This window comes from Elgaria multicarinata, chromosome 10 (genome assembly GCF_023053635.1).
Source record: "Elgaria multicarinata webbii isolate HBS135686 ecotype San Diego chromosome 10, rElgMul1.1.pri, whole genome shotgun sequence".
NCBI classification, from domain to species: Eukaryota; Metazoa; Chordata; class Lepidosauria; order Squamata; family Anguidae; genus Elgaria; species Elgaria multicarinata.
In genome coordinates this window covers 84,387,534-84,409,400 of record NC_086180.1, presented here as the reverse complement: position 1 = coordinate 84,409,400, position 21,867 = coordinate 84,387,534, and the positions used below count along the sequence as shown (strand labels likewise).

The window sequence follows — 21,867 nt, the reverse complement described above, 5'->3', positions numbered from 1 at the left end:
TTTACAAAAGTTAGAAACAGTAAACATTAAAAAATGTACAAAATTTAAAACCATCAGAAACATAAAAACAACAGTATAAAAACATTTCTTAATGTTGCATAAATGTATCCTCATTGTTTCCTACATCAATAAAGAACCCAAGTAATTTGAAATTCTTCAGTAACTGTACTATAATTGATAACCGAAGGAATTGATTTGGCACCATCCACTTAGAAAGGGATTTTAATTTTCTCACACTTTACGGGGGGGGAAGGAGCCACAAGGAAATAATAAATATTAAGTGTAGTAACAACATCATATCATTTCAAACAATTATGTCCGTGAACATATTATGACCTTGCTTTCGCAATAATTGTGCTTCCTTAAAAATGCTATATGAATCCTAAATATTAGTGTTACTGTGTAATATTAGCTTATAGCAGCCTTCTTCCAACTGGTGTTGTCCAGATGTGTCAGACTGCAGCCCCCAACTTTCCTAGCCAGTATGGTCATTGGCATCATTTCCAGCTATTGGCCATAGTGGCTAAGAATGATGGGAGTCACAGTCCAACACATATGTAGGGGCACCTGGCTGGGGAAGTGTGGTTTATATCGTTCCAAAGACACACTGGTAAGAAAACGTGGATGTGGGCAAGGTAAAATGTGAAGAAAACCTTTGCACAAATGCACCATAGACAAAAGTAAACTTCTAAGCCAGCACATGTGGTATTAATTTCTACAGATTTCCCAGCACAAAGTACTGTAATTTCCACTTAATTACACAAGCATGCATATCTGGGATTTGTGTTAGTGCCAAGAGTTCAAATTCCTTTGGCTGATGCCATCATTGTAATTAAATGATTGTAAAAGATCCTGCTTGGATTTTGTTTAATCCATGGAAAAATGTGAAGTGCCCAATAAAGGATGTGGATTGTCATATTTTTAGACCATGTTAATGTAACATTTCTTAGCGATCTACCAGACTGATTTTCCTTTTTTAAAAAAAACTGAAGCTTGAGCAGTGTAGACATACAGAAAATTTTGAAACTTCAAAAAAGTTCAAAGCTCGAGCTTTAATAGCCAAACCATATGTTTTATTTCCTCCGTGCCAAACAGACTTCTATTGCTCTATAATCAGTGCCTGATTATCATTCTCAGACTAGCACCCGTGGTGACATGGGCTTTATACTAGTAATACATAATCTAAGAAAGCACAGCCAAGCACTTTCCTTTATATGGATAATGCTTCTTTCAGACTTCGCATCAGATATAGGAAGTGATGTGGGAAGAGGCCATAGCCCAGAAGAACCAGAGTTCAATTTGTGGCATCTCTAGGTAGAGCTGGAAAAATTCTTGCCTGAGACCTTGGAGAACCACTACCAGTCAGAGTGGACAGTACTGAGCTAGATGGATCAAGGGTTTGGCTCAGTCTAAGCAGCTTCCTATGTTTCTATATCTCCATCCACATGGGGGTTGGCTTTGGTCCAAGGACATGGCCAGGTAGGTAGTTGAGCGCAGGTAGTACGGAGGACAGGTGCACAGCCTCCAATGCATGTATTTAAGACAACTTGTACCAGGTATTTCAGCTTAAACACCCTTAATCCAGTTCATAAAATAGAAATTACAACAAAAATGTACAAACAAATAAAAACATCAACTGAAAACCGTAAATAAGCAGCAGATAAAGGCAGCAAATAAAATCAGCAGAAATAAGGCGGGAAATAAGCAGAAAAGCAGATGAAAATTGGTGGTCAGGGCTGACTGAAGACATTTTTCTGCCTGAGGCAGAGCAGCAAATGAGGTCCCTGACCCTTCCCTTCCCCACTCCTCCATGTCAAGGTGCATAATACCCAAGACCAGTCAAATGATTTTGGCACCTGAGGGGGTGGGGAAATATCCCACAAGTGCCTCTCCTCCTGTTTTGCAGTAAAAACAGACTAATAATAAATTAAATAACCAACAATTATTTGCTGTGATTTCATGACACCCCAAATCCGTTGCCTGTTGCAGCTTCCTCAGTCTGCCTAATGGTAGGGCCCACCCAGAGCATGGTGTAACAGGTGGGCAAGGAAGGGACATGTGTTGTGCCTGGCTGTGATGTCCCAGGCATCTATCATTAAGTGCCCATAGAACTAACATCACTTTAGAGATGGTCTTCTCCCATATGCTTTTCCTCATTCCTTAAAATCTGTAGATGCAGCTTAAGCAAAGATTGATTGAAAAATGGTATTTCTTACTGCATTTATAACATCTGGGAAGATTAAGTATGGCTGTCCAATGTGTTCCTAAACTCACTTATAGCTTCATCCCATGTACCTGTTTCCCTTGAATGATCCCCTACAGTGCTAAGCTGTCATTGTTGTTGTTGCTAGCTAAATCACACCCCGGGTGGCAGCGCCCCTAAGATCCTTTGCATACCAGGAAATGGGTTTAAGGGGGGAAATGATTTTTCATTAAAAAAAATCAATGGATGATCCAATCTGGTTCAAATCTGGTATGCTTAAAGCTCTCCTTAATATCTATTACTGTGCCAATTTTGATGTCTTTATCTTTAAAACTTACGCAGATGTAAGCATTTGTTTAATTTTTCTTTAAACATATCAAATCCTGCTCCTGCGCCCCCAGTGGCCGCTCGGAAAACAACAAATGATTCGCTCCAAAACTAGAAGCAAAATAGGGCGGGTCTTTTGCCTTTGAAGCACAATTAAAGCAGGATGCATGGGAGTACTTCACAATAAAAGCAGATTATAAGCTGGGAAACTACGGAGTCCTTTGCACGCAATTCGCAGTGATTGCACAGTATAACCCTGGTGTGATAAAATATTTACTCAGAATTCCTTTATCTTCAGCAAGTATTTCGCCAATGAGTGTTCTTAGATTGCAGCCTTACATGTGACCCACAGGTTTAAGTGGGGTTACTCCCAAGGGCACACAGGATTACAGCCGCTAAGTCTGTATGAAGTAAATCCCGTTGAACTTCTTTGGCGGTTCCATGTGAGGATTATTCTTGAACTTCTGGCTTGGCCTTTAACACTAGAGTCGCTGTCCCCCAACTACTTTGGTGCTTCTAGTACAGCAAACAGAGCTAGGAGCAATAGTATGGGCAGAGCACACAGGTAATCTTCCTTCCCAGAATGTCTCTGTCAACTGAACACTAAAGCTTGTTCTTTCAAACAAAAGCGATTCACCTCTTTATCTTATTTTTTGTCTTGAAATAATGACCATGCTGTGTCTGTGTGCATTTATAGTACTCTTCTCGAAACCAGACCAAGATACAGACTGTGTAATAATGTTACTAGATAAATGCCTGCAGAGAAAAGGCCAATTGGATGTCAGTTTAGTGGTTATATACAAACATGTACAGGATTGTGCCCTAAATGGCTTAGGTCCAGATTCTTAGAAGCCACCTGTGTTTCTCTGAACTGGCCTGGCCTTAAGATTGGCTGTAGAGGCTGTGTTTTCTGTGCTACCTATACGTGAGATCAACAGCAACAACTTTCGTATAACACTTTTAAGTGTTCAAAGCAGATTATCTAACTGTAATCCTTACAACAACCCTGTAAGGGATGTCACCTCAAATGATGTGATGCTGTCAGTTTCCTATCAAGATTGGGTAGGATTCAGTTTACACTCCCCACTTGAACTAAAAAAAACCACAACACGAACTTTGAAATAACTTTAGAAACAGCAAATATAAATCAGCAGAGGCAAATATTTACAGATGAAGGGCAAACAAAACAACTACCATATTTCTTCGATTGTAAGACGCACACTAATTTCAGTACCACCAACAGAAAAACACCCACCCTAAGACACACCTGCGATTCTAAGAAGCACCCCGTTTTTAGAGATGCTTATATGGGGGAAAAAGTGTGTCTTAGAATTGAAGAAATACAGTATATACAATTAACATATTAATTTGTCAACTAGAGGACAAAGAAAAACAAGTGCTTATGGAAGAATAGTGGAAGGGTAGCCTAGTGAAATAAGCACGCTGCCTAGAAGCATGTTAGGCTGACCATATGAAAAGGAGGACAGGGCTCCCGTATCTTTAACAGTTGCATAGAAAAGGGCATTTCAGCAGGTGTCATTTGTATATATGGAGAACCTGGTGAAATTCCCTCATCACAACAGTTAAAGCTGCAGGGGCTATATTAGAGTGACCATTTTAAAAGAGGGCAGGGCACCTGCAGCTTTAATTGTTGTGATGAAGAGGAAATTTCACCAGGTTCTCCATATATACAAATGACAACTGCTGAAATTCCTTTTTCAATACAGCTGTTAAAGATACAGGAGCCCGGTCCTCCTTTTCATAGGGTCACCCTATGCAACCTACCTGTAACAAGAAGAAATGAAATCTCTCTCTACTCCACAGACTCATTTGTCAAGTATACTATTATACTGGGGAAGAAGGGCAAGTGACATGAACCAATAGGTCTGGCCTTTCTGACACCCAGATAGGAACACACAAACTATAAGAGTGCATAGAGGGAGGAAAAAGTTAAAAGTATCCCTCAGGGAAAAATAATTCCATAAACTATGAATCCACAAACAAAGGAATACACTAGGTTATGGTAATTCACAAGATTATTGTAATCAACCAATTCCCTTCTCCAAAACCTCCAGCCTGCTCTCTCCCTTCTCTTTCTCCCTTCCCCACAACTTCATTCAGCTTCGCCAACTAACAGTCCCAACTGGAAATCCAAGATTTCATGCTCACATTCCTACCTCCACCTCAGAGAGCATGTTTGCTGGCAGGCCTTACAGATAATCAGTATTTATTATTTATATTTCTAGGCCACCATTCAGGACAGGAGCCCTCCCACAGTGGCTTACAACAACAAAGTAGACCAATAGAACAATAAACACACACACACACACACACACACACAATCAGAGGAAATCCAGAGTAAACAAGTAGGTCTTCAGAGTCTTCCTAAAAGCCTGCAATGCTGAGGCCTGACCCTGACAGACCTTCAATGGCAACCCTTTCTAGAGGTGTTGAGCCACTGAGGAAAAGGCCTCTGTTGTTGTTCTTAAAACAAATTTGTACAACCTGACAAATGGCTGTCGAGCTGCAAATGCCTCTACTGTGGGAGAGCCCACTACCTCCCAAGGTAAGTGGTTCCATTGTCGTACCGCTCTAACAGTCAGGAAGTTTTTCCTGATGTCCAGCCAGAATCTGGCTTCCTGTAATTTGAGCCCCTTATTCCATGTCCTGCACTCTGGGATCGAGAAGAGATCCTGGCCCTCCTCTGTATGACAACCTTTCAAGTATTTGAAGAGGGCTCCCCTCAATCTCTTCTCCAGGCTAAAGGTGCCCAGTTTTTCAGTCTCTCTTCATAGGGCTTTGTTTCCAGACCCTGATCATCCTGGTTGCCCTCCTCTGAACATGCTCCAGCTTGTCTGCATCCTTCTTGAAGTGTGGTGCCCAGAACTGGATGCAGTACGCAAGATGAGGCCTAGCCAGTGCCGAATAGAGGGGAACCAGTACCTCATGCGGTTTGGAAGCTATATTTCTATTAATGTAGGGTGACCCTATGAAAAGGAGGACCGGGCTCCTGTATCTTTAACAGTTGCATAGAAAAGGGCATTTCAGCAGGTGTTGTTTGTATATATAGAGAACCTGGTGAAATTTCCTCTTCATCACAACAGTTAAAGCTGCAAGAGCTATACTAGAGTGACCAGATTTAAAAGAGGGCAGGGCTCCTGCAGCTTTAACTGTTGTGATGAAAAGGGGATTTCACCAGGTTCCCCATATATACAAATGACACCTGCTGAAATTCCCTTTTCAATACAACTGTTAAAGATGCAGGAGCCCTGCCCTCCTTTTCATATGGTCACCCTAATTAATGCAGCCCGAAAACGCAATTTGCTCTTTATGTCAGCCACATCACACTTTTGGCTCACATTCAGCTTCTGATCTACAACAATCCTTCTCACTTGTAGTATTGCTGAGCCCAAGTATCCCCCAACTTGTAGTGCGGGTTTCTTGAGTAGTGTTCATACCACCGCTTCTTCCAAGGCATTGGGCATTTTATTATCTTTTCTTGAAAAATGTGATTATTATCCAGTAGAAAAGTAGGGTATGAGTAGGGTGACCATATGAAAAAGAGGACAGTGCTCCTGTATCTTTAACAGTTGTATTGAAAAGGGAATTTCTGCAGGTGTCGTTTGTATATATGGAGAACCTGGTGAAATTCCCTCTTTATCACAGCAGTTAAAGCTGCAGGAGCTATACTAGAGTGACCAGATTTAAGAGGGCAGGGCACCTGCAGCTTTAACTGTTGTAATGAAGAGGAAGTTTCTCCATATATACAAATGACACCTGCTGAAATTCCCTTTTCAATACAACTGTTAAAGATACAGGAGCCCTGTCCTCCTTTTCATATGGTCAGCCTAGGTATGAGTAGTAAACTAAGCTGCAGACAAGAATATCACTCTGGCAGCTATATGCCCCGCCAGGAATACAGCACCTGACATTCATGCTGATGCTTGCTTTGAGCCCTCTTAATTGTGTGTGGTCTGGCATGACAAGCAGTGCCAAGGGGCTGGATTTAGCCACCCATTTAATTTCCCACGTTGTCCTAGACCTAGTGTCACAATGGGGCATTGTGGGTAATTAAAAGGATGGCTAGTCACATCTGCCCAGTGATGTTCTGAGTGCTGTCAATGCTAGGGCCACTGACCTAGGCCATAGCTAGACCTAAGGTTTATCCCTGGATCGTCCAGGGGTCAAACCTGTTCATCTAGGTGACACACAGGGGATCCAGTACTCGGATGATCCCAGGATAAACCTTAGGTCTAGCTGTGGCCAGAAAAGCCCTTCTCTTCTGCCAGAGGACACTTTGGCCAGGTCTCCCTTAATGGGGCTGAAACTAACTGCTCCCCACCCTGGTGGTTTAGAAACAAGTCATGCAACCAGCAGTGAGGGAAGTTAAATTGGCTGCTGGAAAAAAGGAAGAAAAAACTGCCGTAGTGAGGTTGAGGAAGAAAGAAAGGTGGTCACGGGAATGCCAATGGTTGCTTGCGTTCTAGACCATGAGGAACGAAACAGACGTTACTTTAAATCTACTCTAGAGAAGGCGCCGGCCCTCCAATCTGGATTGGGATCTTAATGTAAAGGGGGAGTGGGGTTTTGAAGACCTAGATTGGGTCTTCAAAACAGGGCAGCACGTTTACTAACAGGGACTGGCCGACGAGACCACATTACGCCAGTCCTTTTCCAGCTTCATTGGCTGCCAGTCCAGGTCCGGGCCCAATTCAAAGTGCTGGTATTGACATTTAAAGCCCTAAACGGCTTGGGGCCAGGTTATCTGAAGGAATGCCTCCTCCCATATATACCTGCCCGGACCCTAAGGTCATCCTCAGGGGTCCTTCTCCGCGAGCCCCTGCCAAAGGAAGTGAGGCAGGTGGCTACCAGGAGGAGCAGGGCCTTCTCTGCTGTGGCACCCAGGCTGTGGAATGAGCTCCCTAAGGAGGTTCACTTGGCACCTACATTATATGCTTTTAGACGCCAGGTGAAGACCTTTTTATTCTCCCAGCATTAACAGTCTGTAAATAAATTTTAACTTGGTGTTTTAAATTTGTAATTTTGCATTGCTGCTGTTTTATCTGGTTGAGCTTTTAAATTGTATTTTATATTATGGTTTTATACTGTTGTTTTATACTTTGAATGATTTTAATTTTTGTGAACTGCCCAGAGAGCTCCGGCTATTGGGCAGTATAGAAATGTAATAAATAAATAAATAATATAAAGTAAAAATGGGTAGGGGAAAACCAAAGACATAGCTGCTAGACACAGATTTAAAATAATGTGCCCTCCAAAGTAATAATATACTATATCTGAGCACAACAGAACACCTTTCTTTCACCACCCAGTAATCGTAGCTATTAGCTCACACACGTCTTAATTCACAAGGGCCTCCAGTTCAGCAGCAGTGGGCTTCCGCCTCAGCCTCCCTCGGTTTAGCTGTCATCCCCGAAGGGGCACGTAAGCTATGGGTTTGCTTATCTTATTAACCTGTTTTATTACTCTAGTCCAATCAAAGAACTGCTTGCATGGTGCTTTCATCTCCAATATCTACAATTTGACATCACCATTGTCGTCATAGTAGCCTTCCAAACATCAGCAGGTGTTTATTATGGCAATTTCACATTAATGTAAATTTGCCCTTGAAGACCCAACGGTCATACAATCACATTTTGAATATGCCCAGTGGAAACAATATTTGATCATAAATATGGCAGATCCCACGTGAGCACATAATTGGGACAATAAAATGGAAGATTAATTAGCTGTTTTGATTGTCAAGAGCTCTTCTCTGCTCTCATGAAAGGTAATCAAGGTTTACTTATGGTCATTCCCAATTATGTGGCACTAGTTCATAAGTTAGTCGACGGCATTGAACATAGGAATATCTGGAGTTCAGAGGTAGCTGTCTCGTCAACGCTGTCTCATCAGCGCCAGCAGCCATTCCTCGTCAAGCCCGCCCCCGCCCTGTGTTCCCATTCTTACCCAGAGCTATGCATAGCAGATAACCCATTAGTGACTTTGGAGCAAAGGTAAAAGTCACAGTAAATTGAGACGTTGAAAACGTATAGTTTCATGAAGTGGGGGGAGGGATCCTGATGTAGCTGCGAGTTGGTGCTGTGTCATATAAACAACGCAGTGCCACTGTGCAGCCACTACAGGTTTAATAGGGAGTACAAACAACCACCAGGAGTGGTGTGGCATGGAAATACAGCAACATGCTTAAAGTCCTTTATTTCAAAGCCCAATGCGTTTCAGCATGTGTTGCCATTATTTAAGGAGACCATCACCTTGCTAGGAGTATTTCTGCAGACTTCTCTTATCAACCCCCTGAAGAAGGCCTTTGAAAGAACACAGGCCAAAACGCGTTGGGCTTTGAAATAAAGTACTTTAACCATCCTGAGAACCTCTCTCCTTTTTCCAGCCTATAGCTCTGACCGTCAGCTATAGGATTCCTGAAGTGTGTAACCATTAAGCTTTTACTGTGGGGTTTCCTGCAATCAAGAAGTCTCACTGATTTCGGTGTCCCATGTCAGTTTGCTGGAACGTGTGTGTGCCTGAAGGACTGGGAGACCTGACACCTACATGGCTTGAAACCACAATACAGATGGAGCACCTTTCCCAACATGAACCTACCCGTACTCTAGATTTAGCATCTAAGGTCCTCCTCTGAGTGCCTCCTCCGAGGGAGGCTCGGAATGGGGCAACACGGGAGAGGGTCTTCTCAGTGATGGGACCCCAATTATGGAACGATCTCCCTCACGAGGCCCCGTGTGGTGCCAACATTCTTGTCTTTCCAGCACCATGTTAAGACCTATCTCTTTACTCAGGCATTTGGAAATTACGATGGATCTGTCCTATGGTTATGGTTGACGGGTTTTAGATATATGATGTACATTGTGTGTTTTATGTAAATTGTTTTTAAAACTTTGCATACTTATTTTAATGTTTTTAATCTTTGTAAACTGCCCAGAGAGCTTCAGCTGTGGGATGGTATAGAAATGCAATAAATAAATAAACACTCAGTGGGATATTATATAAAAGAGATTGGTATAGTACAAAATATAAGATTTGGCTTATTTATTCAGACGTCCCAGAAGGGTGCTAAAACAGACACTCTATGGGGCACCAATGAGCTACATCAGGAAATAAAGACCAAGACCCCACCTAGACCTAAAGTTTATCCTGGAATCATCCAGGGTTCGCCCCTGCCTGAGCACTGGATCCCCTGTGTGTCACCTAGATGAACAGGTTTGACCCCAGGACGATCCAGGGATAAACCTTAGGTCTAGCTATGGCCCAGGGCTGGGTCAACTGTGAACAAGAGTCTTGTAGTGGTTAGAATGTTTGACTGGGAATCAGAAGATCTGAGTTCTAGTACCCTCTTGGCCACAAAGGTCACTGCTTGACTTTGTGCTAGTCACTAACTCTTAGCCTAATCTACCTTCCAGGATTGTTGTTAGGATAAAATGGAGAGGAGGACCATGTAACCCATATATTGGGTTCTTTTCAAGAGAAAAAAAGATTGGATAGAAATGTAATAATAAATAAAAGTACAGGCACTCAATTGGGGTGTCAACATTCCTGAGGTGCCTGCCTCAGCTATGTAAATGCCTTGGTGGGGGTAATTGATGCTGCCTGCCTACCCTGTTGGACAAGGTAAACAGAGTTAGTTTATCAACTTGACAGCAGTGAGATATTCCTTCTGTTTTAACTCTCTGCCCTCTACCAGCTGTCCAGGGCATAGACATAGTAGTAAAGGAAATAAAGCAACAAACATTTAAATAGAAAAATAAGAAAATTCTTGATCATTAGATAAATATTCTCACTTGTGATGGTCCCCAAACAAGCCCAAGTGTTCCTGGTTGGTCAACCCTGCAGCTGTTTTCCAGCAAGCCCTCTTGCTCCCTATTCCTAATCTTAGCTTCCTTAGTAAGGAATGAGGGGTAGATGTTGCTAGTTATACACCCAGACGACAACTGCGATCCTCAGAGGAGGCCCTACTTAGGCTGACCATATGAAAAGGAGGACAGGGCTCCTGTATCTTTAACAGTAGTATAGACAAGGGAATTTCAGCAGGTGCCATTTGTATATATGGAGAACCTGGTGAAATTCCCTCTTCATCACAACAGTTAAAGCTGCAGGAGCTATACTAGAGTGACCAGATTTACAAGAGGGCAGGGCACCTACAGGTTTAACTGTTGTGATGGAGAGGAAATTTCACCAGGTTCCCCATATATACAACTGTTAAAGATACTGGTTCCTCTCTATTCGGCCCTGGTTAGGCCTCATCTAGAGTATTGCATCCAGTTCTGGGCTCCACAATTCAAGAAGGATGCAGACAAGCTGGAGCGTGTTCAGAGGAGGGCAACCAGGATGATCAGGGGTCTGGAAACAAAGCCCTGTGAAGAGAGACTGAAAGAACTGGGCATGTTTAGCCTGGAGAAGAGAAGATGGAGGGGAGACATGAGAGCACTCTTCAAATACTTAAAAGGTTGTCACACAGTGGAGGGCCAGGAACTCTTCTCGATCCTCCCAGAGTGCAGGACACGGAATAACGGGCTCAAGTTAAAGGAAGCCAGATTCCAGCTGGACATCAGGAAAAAATTCCTGACTTTTAGAGCAGTACAACAATGGAACCAGTTACCTAGGGAGGTTGTGGGCTCTCCCACATTGGAGGCCTTCAAGAGGCAGCTGGACAAGCATCTGTCAGGGATGCTTTAGGGTGGATTCCTGCACTGAGCAGGGGGTTGGACTCGATGGCCTTGTAGGCCCCTTCCAACTGCTATTCTATGTTTCTATGATACAGGAGCCCTGTCCTCCTTTTCATATGGTCACCCTAGCCCTACTGGTCATTCTGAGAAGAACGGAATCCTGCCATGAAGAACCTCAGCGACCGGCTTTCTCTGTGGTGGCCCCCACCCTCTGGAGGACTCTCCCTCGTTGTGGTTCGGGAGGTGGAAAACATAACATCTTTTGAACACCTCTTGAAGACATACCTTTTTACACAGGCTTTCCCTGGTCTTTAATGTAGCTGGTTTTATATTGCCTTTTAAAATTTTTAATGTCTGAAATTTATACTTGCTGTATTTTATGGTTTTTAATTGTCCACTGCCCAGAGAGCTTCGGCTGATGGGCAGTATAAAAATGTAATAAATAAATAAAATAAATAATAGTTATATAAAACTTTACTGACAGCAGGGCTGGCTCAAAGTTTGTTGTTGTGCTCCCCTGGGAAATTAAAACGTTGCTGCCCCTTTGTTCCTTAGCAAAAGCTGAGCAGCATTATAATCAGCACAATAATATCACATTCTCTTGAACAATGGGATTGATGGGCTGTAACAGAAAGACTTGGGCTGAAAGTTCAACTTACTACAGGAAATATAACAAAAATACAAGCGAGACGGTTCATTTATAGCAACAGAATTTATTTATTTTTATTAACAACTGTGTATAAAGCAGAGCAGGGGGGGGGGGTTATCTGAAAACCAGCTGAAGACAGATAATGAACTTCTTGCATACCAGATGCAGGGTAGTGAACATTTTGTCTGGTTGAGGGTATAAGCAGCAGCATTGTGGTCCAATTTTAAGAGTTCGTGAATAAGTATAGGAACAGTAGGTTCTTTTTACTAATAACATGTAAAATTTAAACAGTGCAATAGAGAGTGTTTGAAGTGCTTCACAAAAATTATCACCATCATTATCATCAAGCCCATAATGCCGAGCTGAATGATAGTGGCTTCTTCCATCTTTTTTCTTACCAGACAAAATCTGTTAAAGCAGGAAAAGACAAGAGTAGCTGATTGGGAGTGCTACCTCTGTCTGGAAGTACCTAAAATGAGACTGAGGTATGCTTTAACAGATTGCCTGGGTAAGTCCTTATTCCCCAGGCCCTGTCAATAAATGCTCTTAATGGAAAATCAGGAGCTCGTTAATTTTAAAGGAACAAATCCCATTCGCAGTGGTAAGCTACAACAGATTAAAATTGATTATGATCCAAGTTTACACCACAATTTCTGAATTAAAAAAATAAAGTACCTTGATTTCTGAATGCCCCTTCCCTGTGTTTGAAGGCCCTTCCTCTTAAAATCAGCTGACCAGATTTTGTATGATGCCCTCAAGGCTGCACCAAGCTCAGCCAAGCACGATATGGAGGACTTCATTGACATCAGATCCCCCACGTATAGTGGAAGTGAATCCCCAAAAAATGGGGCATTTTGCAACTGGTTTAGAAAGGCAATGTTTTGTCTTCTGAAGGCAACACCTGTTGAGGAACTTATGTCTCAGCTCCTAGAAAAGGAATGCGGCGGGTTTAAACCATGTTCTTCTGTATTATTTGTAATGGTAGGTTCTCCGTACTCTGCTGATCTGGTTTCTGTAGTGGTTTCGTTGGTTGGAGAATGTTCTGCTTGAACATGTTCAGGCACTGATGATATACGAGGACAAGCAACTGTTGGAAGCACAATAAAATAAAGAAGATTAAAAAAGGATTATACAGGTATACGTTACAAACAGCCACATATGAAAATGATCCTGAATGGTTATTTTAAAGATCCTGCAGTTCAAAGATGATGGGCATTAATCTAAAAATCCCTAATGTATGGGAAATCTCTGTGCATATTCCCTAACTAGCTAGCCTGTTTTAACTTAGGGCTGGGAGAGAATTTTGTTTGGTCCACATTTTTAAGCCAACTAACCCCTAATTCACGTTTCTCTGATTAATAAGCAGATTGGACCATAGTTATTGTTCAATTTATGCAGTTCTCCAAATTTTGTGATGCTGTTCTTGGCTCAAAAGCTGCATACAAAAATACGAGTATTAGGGAAAGTTGTGTACCAAAATAAATATGAACTTCCAGGTTTGGGGGACAAAAATCACAAGCATTCAGAACCTGGATGGACTGATTGAATACTTGTAAAAATGACACAGAACAGAAATAGATTGATTTGTCGATTTCTATCTAGCTATCACTTGTGCTGTACAAAGGGCAAGCCCTGGATTCAGCCCCCCAGGCCTGAAACAGATAATGAACAGTGTCAAAGCTGTCCGTAGCCGCCATCTATCAGGGGGTGCATATGCAGATCTAATTCAATATGGAGGGCTGTGTCCATAGCCCCACATATTGAATGCACCCTTTTGTGAATATGAGACCTTTTAAAATAATAAATGTGGCCCCTCTTAAAATTCAATTTAAGTATGGTATTTAATTCACTTCCCTATATTTAGGGAAGCAAGTTCCCTCTATAAATTGCAGCTTGTTCTACCAGGGAATTTTGTCCTTCACCTCATGGGTCAGCCCTGTACACAAAGGTCTTTTCCATTTTTTCTACCCAGTATTTATTTATTTATTTATTTTATTACATTTATATACCACCCCACAGCCGAAGCTCTCTGGGCGGTTTTCAACAATTAAAAATAGTAAACATCAAAAGTATACAAAAATTTAAAAAAACATAAAAACAGTATAAAACAACAGTATAAATCCCCTTCTCCTGGGGATGCCATTGATTGATCCTTGGCTTTTCTGAATGCAGGGCATTTGGTCTAACACTGTGCAGAAGGCATAAATTAAATACAGGCATCTGGACATTGAGATATGCAAGGTTCACTTAGGCTGCAATCCTGTACCCATTTACCTGGGACCAAGCTCCTTTGAACTCAATGGGACTAACTTCTGAGTAGAAATGTTTCACTGTTAATGAAGTAGGAATTTCTGCAGTTTAAAAGCAGTCTTTATAATATGACTGGGGTTCTAATGTTTGGATAATTTTCCAGCTGTTCCTTCTACAATGTAATTTTTCTGCTTTGCCCATTGGAGTAATTAAGGCTAACTAGTAAATGCTAGGCCCAACTCATGTTCCATTGACAGCTATGAAACCAGTAGGTCGTGTGCATCCAACCTACAGAGCAGCCCTATGTATCTCATAAATGAAACTCATAAAGCCCACGGACGCATACCCCTTTCTTCTCATCCATGTGGGAACAAATGATGTCGCCAAGCAGAGCTACGAAGAAATCATTTCAGACTATGAACCTCTGGGAAGGAAACTGAAGAACTTTGGGGCCCAGGTAGTTTTCTCATCCATCCTCCCGGTTCTTGGAAGAGGATTAGAAAGGGAAAGAAAAATACTCCGGACGAATGACTGGCTACGAAGATGGTGCCGACGTGAGAGTTTTGGATTCTGGGATCACGGGCTACGCTACTTGGAACATGGACTGCTGGCAAGGGGTGGGTTGCACCTCACAAGGGCTGGAAAAAATGTGTTTGGCCACAGCATGAAGAACTTGATCAGGAGGGCTTTAAACTGAATCTTACGGGGGCGGGAGACGTAAACCTCGAGGCAACAATGGATGAAGGCCAAGGCACCACAGTACAGAGAACAGCTCCAATAGTGCCCCAAAATAGTGTCCGTAACAATGTGGGAACAAAACCAGACTATAAAACACATGGTCTTCGATGTCTATATACTAATGCCCAGAGCATGGGAAACAGAACGAACTTGAACTCTTATTACATGAAGGCAAATACGACTTGATAGGTATAACTGAAACTTGGTGGGATGACTCCCATGACTGGAATATAGCAATTGAAGGATATAACTTGTTCAAAAAGAAGAAATAGAAAGGGAGGTGGAATTGCACTATATGTTAAAAATACCTATCCCTGCACAGAAATACAGGCGGATCAGACTGGGAGCCCCATCGAGAGCATCTGGATTAAAATAAATGGGGCACGGAATAAAAAGAACATGATAATCGGAGTCTACTACCGACCACCCAATCAAGGAGAAGACGAGGATGAAACTTTTGAGAAACACATTGCCAGTGTTTCAAGGAAGTGTGATGTAGTAGTGATGGGGGACTTCAATTACCCTGATATCTGTTGGGAGACCAATACTGCCAAAAGCGGCCCTTCCAAGAAATTCCTGACATGTGTGGGTGATAACTTTCTCCTACAGAAAGTGGAGGAAGGAACTAGAGGATCGGCAATCCTTGATTTGATATTGACCAATAGGGATGACTTAGTGGATAAAGTGGCAGTTACGGGAACTCTGGGGGAAAGTGACCACATCATACTTGAATTCTTGATTATGAAGGAGACAAAAGTTGAGTGTAGCCATATACGTACTCTGGATTTTAGGAAAGCTGATTTTAATAAACTCAGAACTATAAGTAAGGTCCCGTGGCAAATGAGCCTAATGAGAAAAGGAGTGCAGGATGGGTGGGAGTATTTAAAAAAGGAAATTTTAAAGGCACAGTTACAAACAATTCCAACAAGGAGAAAAGATAGAAGACAACAGAGGAAACCAATGTGTAGGGTGACCATATGAAAAGGAGGACAGGGCTCCTGTATCTTTAACAGTAATGTAGAAAAGGGAATTTCAGCAGGTGTCAATTGAAGAGGGTGAAATTCCCTCTTCATCACAACAGTTAAAGCTGTAGAAGCCCTGCTCTCTTTTGTATCTGGCCACTCTACTATAGCTAGTATAGCTTTAACTGTTGTGATGAAGAGGGAATTTCACCCACTTCAATTGACACCTGCTGAAATTCCCTTTCCTACATTACTGTTAAAGATACAGGAGCCCTGTCCTCCTTTTCATATGGTCACCCTACCAATGTGGCTCCACAAAAAGCTTAGAAATGACCTGAAAACAAAAAGGGATACGTATAGGAAGTGGAAGGAAGGCCAGGCTACAAAAGAAGAGTACAGACAAGTGGTGCAGAAGTGCCGAAATGGCGTCAGGAAGGCTAAAGCTCAGAATGAGCTGAGATTAGCGAGGGATGCTAAAAGCAATAAAAAGGCTTTCTTCAGATATGTGAGTAGTAAAAGACAGAGGAAAGAAATGGTGGTTCAACTGCTTAATGAGGATGGCAAATTGATAACAGATGACAAAGAAAAGGCTGAAGTGCTCAATTCCTACTTTGCCTCGGTCTTCTCCCAAAAGCGGGTCTATGACTCCCCTGGAAAAAGTGAAGCAGAAGTTGAGGGTGCAGGATTACAGTTTGAGATTGATAAACAAATGGTCAAAGAACACCTAATTTCCTTGACTGAGTTCAAATCTCCAGGGCCCGATGAACTGCATCCTAGAGTAATGAAGGAGCTAGCGGAAGAACTCTCAGAACCTTTGTCTATTAACTTTGCAAAATCATGGAAGACGGGTGAGGTGCCGGACGACTGGAGGAGGGCTAACGTTGTCCCTATCTTCAAAAAAGGCAAAAAGGAAGAACCTGGGAACTACAGACAAGTCAGTCTGATATCCATCCCTGGGAAAATTCTGGAGCAAATTATAAAGAAGTCAATCTGTAAACACCTTGAAATCAATGCGGTGATCACTAGAAGCCAACATGGATTTGGCAAGAACAAGTCCTGTCAGACAAATTTGATCTCATTTTTTGATAAGGTAACCTCCCTTGTGGACCGTGGGAACGCTGTGGACGTCATATATCTTGAATTCAGCAAAGCTTTTGACAAAGTACCACATGACATTCTGATTAACAAACTAGCTAAAAGTGGGCTAGATGGAACAACTATTAGGTGGATTCACAGTTGGCTACAGAATCGGACTCAAAGAGTACTTATCAATGGAACCTTCTCAAACTGGGGAGAGGCAACGAGTGGGGTACCACAGGGCTCAGTCCTGGGCCCAGTGCTCTTAAACATTTTTATTAATGATTTGGACGAGGAGGTGCAGGGAACGCTGATCAAATTTGCAGATGACACCAAATTGGGTGGGATAGCTAATACCCTGGAAGACAGAAACAAACTTCAAAGTGATCTTGATAGGCTGGAGTGCTGGGCTGAAAACAACAGGATGAAATTTAATAGGGATAAATGCCAAGTTCTACATTTAGGAAATAGAAACCAAATGCACAGTTACAAGATGGGTGATACTTGGCTCAGCAATACTACAAACGAGAAGGATCTTGGAATTGTTGTAGATTGCAAGCTGAATATGAGCCAACAGTGCGATATGGCTGCAAGAAAGGCAAATGCTATTTTGGGCTGCATTAATAGAAGTATAGCTTCCAAATCATGTGAGGTACTGGTTCCTCTCTATTCGGCCCTGGTTAGGCCTCATCTAGAGTATGGCGTCCAGTTCTGGGCTCCACAATTCAAGAAGGACGCAGACAAGCTGGAGCGTGTTCAGAGGAGGGCAACCAGGATGACCAGGGGTCTGGAAACAAAGCCCTATGAAGAGAGACTGAAAGAACTGGGCATGTTTAGCCTGGAGAAGAGAAGATTGAGGGGAGACATGATAGCACTCTTCAAAGACTTAAAAGGTTGTCACACAGAGGAGGGCCAGGATCTCTTCTTGATCCTCCCAGAGTGCAGGACACGGAATAATGGACTCAAGTTAAAGGAAGCCAGATTCCAGCTGGACATCAGGAAAAACTTCCTGACTGTTAGAGCAGTACAACAATGGAATCAGTTACCGTTGTGGGCGAGGCCTTCAAGAGGCAGCTGGACAAGCACCTGTCGGGGATGCTTTAGGGTGGATTCCTGCATTGAGCAGGGGGTTGGACTCGATGGCCTTGTAGGCCCCTTCCAACTCTGCTATTCTATGATTCTATGATTCTATGATCTTTACTCAGAAGCAAGACTCATTATGTTCAATGGAGCTTAATCCCTGTTACACGTGCACAGGACTTCAGCTGTTGGATTGTGGCAAGGATGAGGTGTTCACTTTTATTGCCTCCTAAATGTATTGCTATGGTCAGTACACCTACCACAGTGTAGTTACATATTTCCTGTTTAGTTAACGCAGTTGCCTTCATGAAGACTATTTTTAAAAACATATTTTATTAGGTTTTAATTGGATGAACTTATCTTCTTATTAATTCTTGCTTATAGCTTTGCATACCGCTTTTACAACCTTCCTCACTTTAGAGATGCTCCATCTCTTATTAGGCTTAATTTTTCCTCTCTGGGCTAGTCAAGGTGTTGTTGTTTTTTACATTGTAGAATTAAGTTAAACTCAACACAGTAAGGTAACCATTAAATTAAAGATAAGATTCCAAGTTCTTATGCAAGGTGATAATGTAGTTGAAGATGCTGTCCTTCTCCTCTCTCCATTGATCTCAATGGAACTTCCTTCAAGGTAGATAAGGCAGATAATCTTAAAATTACACTGTAAAACCAACAGCTTGATAATGTGGCTATCCAGACAGTGCCAGAAGGCGAGAAACATGAGAGCTGTTAAAAAAAGAATCTCTTCCAGCTACTCATTATCTTGCCTTGTTAATATTCTACTACGAATCCTTTTTATATTTTAACCTAGTGGAATGCTCTAGTTGGCGACTACTTAGAAACAGGTTGAAACCAGTTGTTGATGCTATGCAGATTTTTCATACTCACTGAGAATCTTAACCCCAAGTAAGCAATTTCAAATAAAATGGCAACATTTATAGAAAAGAAAGCCAATACCCATATGGTAGGGTAACTATATGAAAAGGAGGACAGGGCTCCTGTATCTTTTAACAGTTGCATAGAAAAGGGAATTTCAGCAGGTCTCATTTGTATATATGGAGAACCTGGTGAAATTCCCTCTTCAACACAGATGTTAAAGCTGCAGGAGCTATACTAGAGTGACCAGATTTAAAAGAGGGCAGGGCACCTGCAGCTTTAACTGTGGTGATGAAGAGGAAATTTCACCAGGTTCTCCATATATACAAATGACACCTGCTGAAATTCCCTTTTCAATACAACTGTTAAAGATACAGGAGCCCTGTCCTCCTTTTCATATGGTCACCCTACCATACAGGTAAATTCTTCTGTAATCCCTGCCTCCCTTTCAAGGATTTGGGGGAGGGATCAAGAATTGCTGAACAATGTAACTTCCCCTAAAATCACAATAAAATGAGATAGGTGTCATACTTGCATCATCGAAAAGAAAAAAAACCCATTGTGTTACCTTTGGCCATAAAGAAATCAAAGGTGGTTTGAAGGAGGACTCCCTGCTTCTAATATGTGCACTCTTCCTGCCTTAGAGCCTGGGACAAAAGCAGTGAGTGTGTGTGTAACACCACTGGAAGTGAAGCCTCTCTTGAACCACTTTCAACCATCTTAAAACTGATTGTTTTTTTTCCTATTGAGCCTGGAGAAGATTAAGACGTAATAATAATAAATGAATTAGGGCTAATATGACAGTTATCTTAAAATGTTTGAAAGGCTGTCGCATAGATGATGGAGCAAACATGTTCTAGGACATGAACAATGGTTTCAAATGACCAAAAGGGGGATTTGACTAAACACTGAGAAGCACTTCCTGATGGCACAAAATGTTTTGACGTAGGAACGCTGCCTGACTCATAAGGTGGTGGACTCTCCTTTGTTAGAGGTTTCCAAGCAGAGGCAGGGTGGTAGCCTATTACAGATGCTGTAGCAGGAGATTTCCTCCATAGGTAGGGGATGGGGTTACTAGATGACTAAATTTGGCATTGCTCACCTCTGATTTTACACACAGACAGACTACAAACACACTTCTATTTTTCAGTATTATACTGATGCTAAATACTTACCCCAAAGAGCCCGAAAACACTGTATTACAAATACAATTACTGCCGAGAGAAGCAAGGACCCCAGGAAGTAAATCTGCAATGAATTCAGAAGTTGATGTTAGACAGAGCCACAAATCATCAGGCATTTACTCAAAGGATAAAGGACTCAGTTACATACCAGACTAGACTGCAAAATTCTCTCCCAGAAGATCCTCAGGTGAAAGTAAAACAAAGCTAATGTGCATGGGCTAATTGACTCTTCATTGCTGTGATTCCAACACCTATAGACAATAAATTAAAAGGTAGTTATATATAGACTTATTTATTTATTTATTTATTTACTTATTTATTTATTATTACATTTTTATACCGCCCAATAGCCAAAGCTCTCTGGGCGGTTCACAAAAATTAAAACCATAATAAAACAACCAACAGGTTAAAAACACAAATACAAAATACAATATACAGTATAAAAAGCACAACCAGGATAAAACCACGCAGCAAAATTGATATAAGATTAAAATACAGAGTTAGAACAGTAAAATTTAAATTTAAGTTAAAATTAAGTGTCAAAATACTGAGAGAATAAAAAGGTTTTCAGCTGGCGACGAAAGGAGTACAGTGTAGGCGCCAGGCGGACCTCTCTGGGAAGCTCATTCCACAACCGGGGAGCCACAGCGGAGAAGGCCCTCCTCCTAGTAGCCACCTGCCTCACTTCCTTTGGCAGGGGCTCACGGAGAAGGCCCCCTGTAGATGATCTTAAGGTCCGGGCAGGTACATATGGGAGGAGACATAAAAAGCTGGTTCTCTAGGGTGACCAGGAACAGGCATGAGTCTTCATTGGGATCATCAGAGTGACCTTCTGGAGTGACACCCGCCCCCCGCAGCCCTCAGTGGCTGAATGATGCCTTGGGAGATCACAGGATGATTATAAACTTCATAACATTGTTGTCCTATTTTTCTCCCCCTTTTCTCCCACCTTATGTTTTAATTTTATTTTACCTTATGTATTCTATGTATATTTCATGTGTTCGATGTGTTTTTACTTACTATGCTGGTCACTGACCATAGCAATAAATGATTGATTGATAACAAGGGGTTTCCTTTCCTTGCCTCCTCCCCAAGCTCCTGGTAACTGCCAGGCCGGGGGGTGGGACTTGAGCAGGGGAGTTGCTGGGGCCCATGGAGGCAGCACAGGGCTCCGTGGGCCAAATAAGCAGCTCCATCGACCAGATTAGGGCCATGGGTGAGAGATTGCCACTACACCACTGTGGTGTAGTGGCTAAAGTGTCAGACTGGGAGTCGGGAGATCCGGGTTCAAGTCCCCACTGGGTGACTTTAGACCAGTTACAGACTCTCAGCCCAACCCACCTCACAGGGTTGTTGTTGTGAGGATAAAATGGAACAGAGGAGGAGGATTCTGTACACCGCCTTGGGTTCCTTGGAGGAAAAAAGACGGGATATGAATGCGATACTAAAATAAATGAATAAATAATCGAATACATACATCACAGTTCAATTTAGCACTTGAAACGCCAATGCTAAACATGCTTACTTTGACGTTGCACTGAATTCACTGGGGTTTAATTTTGAGCAAACATTGTTAGGCACCTGTTAAAGGTTCTGCCCTTTTGTAAACTGAGATTTGGCCTTCTCAGTCACACAGCGGCACAATTACAGAAGTTTCCTTCACACAATTATAATTGTGTGGAAGAAGAGAACCCCGCGCCTGCATCCCTGCACCACTTATGAGACCGTGAGGCATGGAGAAGGTTTGATTGGTGAGCCTGTTCTGTGTTTGTGGAACCTGCTTGAACCCAGATTTGAAATCCCTGTTGAGGCAACGTATATAGAG

General features: G+C 42.2%; 1 protein-coding gene across 1 annotated transcript in view; it reads right to left on the bottom strand.

Annotated features, from left to right (window-relative positions):
• Positions 1-12,795: 12,795 nt before the first annotated feature.
• Positions 12,796-21,867, bottom strand: part of SEL1L3 (SEL1L family member 3) — a 43,045-nt gene continuing 33,973 nt past the window's right edge. The window contains exons 21-23 of the mRNA XM_063135120.1: positions 20,191-20,293; positions 20,034-20,106; positions 12,796-12,962 (exon numbers count right to left, since the gene is read on the bottom strand). Coding sequence (XP_062991190.1) covers positions 12,796-12,962; positions 20,034-20,106; positions 20,191-20,293 — 343 coding nt within the window. The remainder of the gene's footprint in view (positions 12,963-20,033; positions 20,107-20,190; positions 20,294-21,867) is intronic.